Genomic DNA, 8110 nt, shown 5'->3' on the forward strand with positions numbered 1-8110 from the left:
CTAGGCTTGTACAAGGACCACTTTTGGCGAAGAAAATCACAGTCAGCAAGCTGTTAATCTGTAACCAACCTTCCAAAAATGGATACATTCAAAATGTCAAACAAAGCATTTTACAGTAAACAAAATGATTGTGATTGGCTATTTGGTTGGGGAGGAGCCGCGGTTTAGACTTGGCTCTCCTCTCGTTGGTGTTTTAGGCTGGTCCCAGCCCCTGACACACGATCCGTTCCAGAGATATCGCCGGTCCGTTCCCTCTGGGGAACGAGTTGACCTGCTGAAGAAAACATACACCTACTCTGATTTGTCCTTTCCTAGCCTAATATTTTTCCATTACATCATTCTTGTGATATGTGTGTGTTGCAACATCTTGATGACCTGACCCTAACCTCTTCATGTATTAATCCAATGTACATGTAATCCATGGAACTAATGCTTGATTCATCTCTCATTTATCAACAGGCCATCATATTAGTAAATTTAGCACACTGCAATAATGTATTTTTCTTATAGCAATAATAAAATGTTTTTTATAATAATGATTTCCAACACTTCTCAATCAAAAGTTAATGATTACCAAACAAATGTTCCCTGTATCAGATGATTAAAAAACATATTAATTCAATTGATTTGCATATGGAATATCAAATACAATTAGTAAATTTAATCACCCTAAATAAAGAACTGAATAGCTTTATTTACTCGTCTGCTATTGAGCATTATAATGCAACTGTTTTTATAAAAATAATTTCTAACAGTGAGAGAATCTAACTGTTGATGTTCGGGTTCATTTCAGGCCACCATGTTGTTCCATCCACGTGACCACGTCACAGGGAGGCGCCCACGATGAGCGATTCCGGAGGAAGCGCGGAGACAGCCCCATTATCTTTAGCTTAATTTTAATAAACCTTTTAATAAAACAGCAGAAACAGGGCAAATGATGACCGTAAAGGTGATTTTCACCGGACTGTCGGTAATGCTGGCGGCAGTGGGCGTGCTTTCCGGTAGGTTCCAGTTGCTACGCGTCGTGTTTTTAGGGCCAATATCAACCCCTAACCCTTTAACTGTTTAAGTTTATAGTCAGGTTTGACCAGTGCTTTGTGTGGTCACTACAAATAATGCCAAATAGTCCTGAGGCAAATATGAGCAAAGTCATTGTTGATATGTCGCTATTGTGAATGTGTTGAAGCTAAAGCTTGCGGTTTTAGATGGATCAGATGGCTACGCCCTCCTTGATTCAAGATTCAAGAGATTCAAGATTCTTTATTTGTCACATGCATACAAGTATGCAGTGAAATGCAAAAGTGACAGTGCCACAGAGGAGTGCAACAGATAGACTTCTCCTCAAACTCTACATGGAAGTGATGCGGTTCCACATTAAAATAGATGTTGGGGACATCACAGCGGAAATGTCAGCTGTGAAATGTGTGTGTTTGGTTCTCTGTGACTGCTATGATATCTGTGTTTTTCTCAGATGCGTATTACAAAACTGGGGGTACGTTTGACGAGACTCCAGAGAACTCGCTAACTGACTCAATCAGAACCATCCTATGGAAGCACAAAAAGGACAAGGTTGCAGAGTGGGACTCCGACTTCAATACGTTGGATTATTATGGTAGATTCAAAGACCGCACAACCCTAGATAAGGAGACTGGACAGCTGGTGGTCAACAACCTATCTCTAGAGGACACTGGGATGTTCTCTGTGGAGGTCAACAGCAATGAACTGAATAAATATTCTCTGCGTGTTATCAGTAAGTCCGTCTGTCTTTCTGTCTGTCTGTCTGTCTGTCTGTCTGTCTGTCATTAGCACTTTCCCAATTGATTCCTTTGGCTATCTCTCTCTTTCCACCAACAGATGCAGTTCCCAAACCCACAATCAACCGAACTTCCTGCAAGAACCAAGCTTCCTGCACTCTGACCTGTATGGGAGACCCCAGTGGTGCTGAGCCTGTCACATACTACTGGAGTAAAGACCAGGGTACGTTGATAAAAGGTCAACACCTGACTGCAACGGCTGACTCAAACGTTAAGAAGTATATCTGTCACATGACCAATCCAGTGAGTAACGGCACCGATGAAGTCTCTAAAGAAACGTTGTTTAACGGTGAGTGGATGCTTTATGTGTTGTTGTACATTCACTCCCTATTGACATGCTGAAGTATGTGTAACCAACAGGGTTTTAACCGAACCCTGTTTCCCACACAGCCCCCCGTTTCCCACACAGCCCCCTGGTTTCCCACACAACCTAATCTTAAACACAAGTGTTCAGGTCTCATATATCAGGTCTCCTGCCAATACAGCAGTGTGTGCAGGCTTTTGTTCCAACCCAGCGTTAATGTAATGTGGCCTGATCTCTGTACGTGAAACAGATGTCAAGTTGTTGCAAACAGTAGCCCCGCAATTCGAGTTGCTCAGACCGAGTCTCGAACTTCCGACACACGCAATGTTAACCAGCTACGCTATCGATAGGCTAGCAGTTGGACAGCGCGGGCGGGAGCATTTGAGCTTGAGGAGTGAGTTTGCTATCTCAACACGGTTACAAACGGGAGACCCAGAGGACATCCCACTCACAGGCCCCACATGGTGACACAGCAGGAAGCTAGCATGTCTCTCCCTGAGTGCAAGTGGGCCCTAGATCCCAGTACTGATGATGTCACAGAACGATGAGCATCTCTCTACGTAGTTCACATATGCTACACTAAAGTCCTTTTCACACACAGAAGCCCGGAAAATAGCTGAAAACAAAATGCTGCATTTCTTGATTGACCCCCTCCACACTGCTCTCTGAATGCCTCCCGCCTCCTGTTAGTAGGTTATATAAGCCAGGTGTGTTAATGTTGGTGTGGAACAAAAACCTGCTCACCCTGCAGCTCTGCAAGACCACGTGTTGCCGTCCCTGCTGTACAGACAGATGTGTAAGACTTGTAATGTGGGGGTGAAGATAGCAGTGGGAAGCTCATTCCACCAGCGGGGCGTCATAGCTTTTCACTGTCCTGGCGCCCCACTGGTGGAACAAGCTTCCCACTGCTGTCATGACTGCAGAGTCACTACCAATCTTCCGCCGTAGATTGAAGACCCATCTCTTCAGGCTACATCTTAACAGTCCCTCCTAAAGACCTCTTCACCCCCACTACCCCCCTGTACAAGTTTCTCTCCTGTTAATAAAAAATAAATAAATCTCTTTCTTATCTTATGATGACTGATGGATAGATGATTCACTTACTTAAACAAATGTATTTGTTGTAAGTCGCTTTGGATAAAGGCGTCTGCTAAATGCCATAAATGTAATGTAAGAGAGATACTGTTAGCATTGGTATATTGTACTGTCAGTTAGGCGATACCAATGGATTGTTTGATTATTGTGATATCTACAAATGGCTTGTTGTAAATGTTGGTTTCCATGTGGTAAATACCAATCTGAAATTCTGTTTTAGTTCCAGAAGCAAACACTGCTGAAGTGGTTGGTGGTGTTATTGGTGGTGGTCTTCTAGTGAGTTTCCTCTGTGGCCTCATCTACTTCTATCTTAAGAAAAGAGGTAAGACCATCAAATTCCTTATTTTGTTATAAAAAAGATACTTTTTCACATAGAGGGTTAGAGGACAGGTGGGCTTTATCCCTACATGGATGGATCCATACCTGTCCTACCTGTATTTACATGATGTTACCTGTATTTACATGGTGTTACCTGTCCTACCTGTATTCACATGGTGAGCAGGTGTTCAGGAACAGCACACAGGTTGTTTAATGGTGTACTTTGATGTTTCCTCGGAAAGTGTGGCTCATTACTGGATTATTTATCAATACACACGAGATGGTGTGGTACTCTGTATCATGGATATGGGAACAGCAGTGACTGGGGTCGTCGTGACGATGTCGTAGATATAGCACACCCTTGAGTGTGTCGTTTTATATAACAGGTTTAAACCGACAGCAACAATTCTGACAACAAGCAATGGTGCTAGTGTTTATTTGTTTGTATTATATATTGTATTGGTCTATGCCCTCCGCCTATAAAAAGCAGTTGATCGTTTTATCACTGTAGTTACGGACACAGGCTGGTTGGTAGTTCTGGAACGCATCGTCTAATATGGTTGGCATGGCAACCCAATAAACCCATCTGTACCTGGCTGGCTTAGAAAAACCAGCCGGCCAGTTTGGTTTTTGTGTAGCAGCATAAGGATGACAAAAACAACCATGAATGATCCATTATTGTCAGAATCCTTCCAGTGGTCTAGCAACGTTTTCATTGTTGAAAAAACAGGTTTTTAAAAAAGCTACACTGTCCTGGGTTGTGTTTATGGCGTGTCCAGAAATGATGCTGGTGAAAGTGATGAACGTCGCCGTGGTGATATTGTGGATATCAGAACAGTTAGAATGCTTCTCGGCCAATCACAATGCTGGACTTGATCTACCCGGTGTATGAAGGAAATGACAGAACATACACACCTGAAGTATCAGAGTACATGTTTCTGAAACAAGGAAGAGTCCACATACTGCAGGACAGCAACTAATATGTGAACCAAAGCATTTCAGTGGATAATCTTGCAAACTAAACATATCTTTCTTATTTTTGTTATGGACAATCAGGACATCGATTCCACCAGACAGGTATAATGACTCTGTGTGTGTGTGTGTGTGTGTGTGTGAGAGAGATGCTCGGTGTAATAAAGTGGGTAGGTGGTGTACTGTATATGTGGGCAATGGGTATCATCAAATCAGCGAATGTGTGTGTGTGTGCATGCATGCATGCGTGTGTGTGTGTGTGTGTCTTTGCGTGTGAGGCAACAATCCCAAGTTGCTGGGTAGACTACAGTCATGTCACTACCCTATATGAACTTTGCAGGGCATGAAGACAATCAGGCCAACACCAATGGAGATGTAGGGGTTTCTGCTGAGACGACTGGTATGGAAATCACTATTACTATTGTTCTACTATCACAAGTCGTGTTTCAAAGGATCACACTTTCTACATAGCACTTGAAGGGAGTACCAAGTGATTTTGCACAATGAGCATCAATAATAAAAGAAATATAATGTTGTTCTGTTAAATGTAACACTTGAACATTGACTAAAATATTAATATTAATTTTCAAAATCCTTAAAATATTTGTATTAGACAGCAATGGCAAAAATAAGCTCTTAATGCTGATTAGGCAACAATTCATATCTCAATAACCTGAAATGATCGCCATTGGTAAATAGTGCAACATTTATTTATTTTCTAGTAACTAAGTTACAAAGTTACTGTTAGCTACAGTTACTTGTACTGTGCCAAATGAGAATTTCACATGTTCAGTGCACTGCATATTGATAGCAGTGATTTGCTGTTCGATCTCACTTGTGACACAGTTTGGTCATCCACTGAATTCTTTTTGTTATGCTCAGTTATATTTAATTTATAAAAACATGCAAAAATGCACTGTGAAAAGCATTCTTAAAACATACTGTTAGAGTACCTCCTGCACTTTCTGGTTGCCAACTACTTTATCATTGTGGTAATTTCACAAGAGTAAACAAACCTGCGTTGTTCAGTCCATGCCGACATGGTTGATTGGAACTACACAGCCAAGCTGTTTGGTATAAAAGTTAATGTTCACTGGTGAAATAAATGATTCGTAAATAATATCTTACTGTGACTCCTTATGTTGAATGCTCTCTTGTTCAGTCAACAGTTAGCAACTGTACTAATGGACCAGTCCAAAGAGCAAACGTTACTTGGCTAAATTCAGCCATTTGAGTAGGCATGCGATGACTAGACATTGACAGCTCTCTTATGCTTGCAGAATTGATGTGACGGAACACACCAGATTCAACAGAAACACCTGTCAAGCCAATTTTCCAATACCTTTGGTGCCCTGAGATAGGGGGACTGTGTATAAAAGGGTTGTCATTTCTAAGTGGTGAAACCAATCTGAAAAAAGAAAACATTGAACTAAAGCTGAAAATCTCTACTTTGATCCTGTAGTAACTGTTTGATTTCAAATCCAAACTGTTGGGGGTATAGTGCTAAAAGAAGACAAAATACTCCCTCTTTCCAGTACATACAGAGGGTGCTGAAGGTCGCCTTCTCTCCTTCTCTAGATCCCTGTCACACTGTGTTACATCATCTTTCTTTTCTAGATCCCTGTCACACTGTGTTACATCATCTTTCTTCTCTAGATCCCTGTCACACTGTGTTACATCATCTTTCTTCTCTAGATCCCTGTCACACTGTGTTACATCATCTTTCTTCTCTAGATCCCTGTCAGCACAATGCAACAGCGTTGAAATATCAGCAACTATTTCCCTGAGTGTTCCATCAATGAAATGTTTTACCGTGTGTGTGTGCGCGCGCGTACGTTTGTGTATGTGTGTGTGCATTTGTGCATGCGTACGTGTTTGTGTATGCGTCCATGCGTTTGTGTGTGCGTGCATGCGTGTGTGTGTGTGTGCGTGCATGCGTGCGTTTGTGTGTGTGCGATTAATTAAGTCCCACTCTCTAGTTTGTTTCCTTGCAGGTCGCACTGACAGCTAGACAAGAACAAGGGAAGGTCAAGACCAAGAAATTGTTATAAAATCATCTGGAAAATGAATGTGAAGCAACAGGGACTGTTATGGCATATTTTATTTTATTTTTTTACAATGTTTTAATAATGGTTGTGTTGTTATTATTGATTGAGTTTTTCTTCAGACAGTGGGAAAGTCGACGGGGAAGGAGAGGAGAGGCAGGCAGACTGCCAAACTCAGGTAGCTAGCCTGCCTGTTATCAGCATGTGATACAATAGGCTAGTTTAGAATGCTAAAACTCTCGATAAGACCACTCCCCTGGTCTACCAGGTGGTAATTATGTTACAGATTAAGAGGTGATGAATTAAGACCACCAGACATTGAATTCCCTGGAGACGTGACGCAAAAACAAATACCTGTATAATCAAATGTCTCTTTGTATGCATGTAACAATATATCAGCTCCTGCCTTCCCCTAAATTGATGTGTTGATATGACTGTATGCTTTTGTACCATGTAGGCTTGTATATACACCAAAACAACGTAGCTCAGTATTTTAAGAAATGTATTTTCTTTCTTCTTTTTTTTAAGAATGTTTTGTATATATTTTATTTTGTTCTTTTTTTTTGTAGCTTTTTTTTTAATTTATTTATTTATATTTTTAAGTCATGTTAAAAAAAGTTTTTGGAGAATGTTTTTGCTTTAATCATATGATATGTACATTTGTATGACACCATTAACCTAAATTATCAGCAGTCTGTAGAAAGATGCCAAAAATATTTGAGTTATATTTTGTATATACACGCACGAAACACAACAGAGAACAAACCTAATTTAGGAAATCATGGCTCACCAAACTGACCTGCTAATATTGGCTAGCTGGTTAGCAACGGTCCTTTCCCCCTTTTCTACTTTCTTATTAGCTAACTAATACCTCATTAACACCCGGTGGATGTTCACAGTAGACCATATTAATATACTAACAATCCTAATTCGAGATACTACTGTTGCTATTTAGACATACAATTAAGAGGAAACAGTGACCCAACTTTACCTTTTGAAGGTTTCTCCTAACGTCTCAAATTCAAATTTTGTAAAACAAAACAAAAAAATTATAATATTTTTTTTCATAATAATAAAAACATTTAATAATAATAATAATAATAATGTTTGTTATTATTTCAACGTTCCTCAAAGAAGGTTCTTCAATGAACCCCACCACATAAATGATTCGTAGAGGCAAATTATTTGTTGTGTTTTTCAATGTGAAGAACCCAAAGGTTCTTAGAGAAACTTTAAGGATCTTGGAGGAACCTTTCCCTTCCCCTTGATGTTTAGTGTGTGTTCGTTTGGTTCTCGGCAGCTCCCAGTTGGCTAAGTCATAACTCCAACACAAACCCATTCGATTGGATCAAATCCGGATAAACTCCCATATCTTTTGTTTACTTGTAATTTCACATGCTTTGACAATGTACACTATTGTTCCCCATGCCAATAAAGCCTTTGAAATGAATTGAATGTTTTCTAGTGGTTATTTCCCACTCGGGTACTCGGATCTCCCGAGTGTCCATCAGCTGCCGACCGCACCAGGAGTCCGTCTCCTGCAGGGGGCAGTGTCGGGTTCA

General features: G+C 40.6%; 1 protein-coding gene across 2 annotated transcripts; it reads left to right on the forward strand.

Moving 5' to 3' along the window:
* The first annotated feature begins 845 nt into the window (after positions 1–845).
* On the forward strand, positions 846–7992 carry LOC310816387 (CD48 antigen-like). Of its 2 annotated transcripts, XM_083686558.1 has the most exons (7): positions 846–1001; positions 1472–1750; positions 1855–2103; positions 3434–3535; positions 4588–4608; positions 4844–4903; positions 6498–7992. In XM_083686558.1, exons 1-7 carry the CDS (start codon positions 935–937, stop codon positions 6512–6514), a joined length of 795 nt encoding a protein of 264 aa, XP_083542684.1. In that variant the 5' UTR covers positions 846–934; the 3' UTR covers positions 6515–7992. The 2 variants fall into 2 exon arrangements, with proteins under 2 accessions (XP_083542684.1, XP_083542685.1); XM_083686559.1 differs by lacking the exon at positions 4588–4608.
* The last annotated feature ends 118 nt before the right edge of the window (positions 7993–8110 follow it).

The sequence above is a fragment of the Argentina silus genome (genome assembly GCF_951799395.1).
Source record: "Argentina silus genome assembly, chromosome: 15".
In the NCBI taxonomy this organism is placed as follows: domain Eukaryota; kingdom Metazoa; phylum Chordata; class Actinopteri; order Argentiniformes; family Argentinidae; genus Argentina; species Argentina silus.

What these genes read in the sequence shown, in the direction of transcription:
- LOC310816387 (XM_083686558.1), top strand. Translation starts at nt 935, where the DNA reads ATGATGACCGTAAAGGTGATTTTCACCGGACTGTCGGTAATGCTGGCG. An exon ending in ATATTCTCTGCGTGTTATCA is followed by an intron (nt 1,751 to 1,854) that starts GTAAGTCCGTCT and finishes TTCCACCAACAG; the next exon opens with ATGCAGTTCCCAAACCCACA. An exon ending in TAAAGAAACGTTGTTTAACG is followed by an intron (nt 2,104 to 3,433) that starts GTGAGTGGATGC and finishes ATTCTGTTTTAG; the next exon opens with TTCCAGAAGCAAACACTGCT.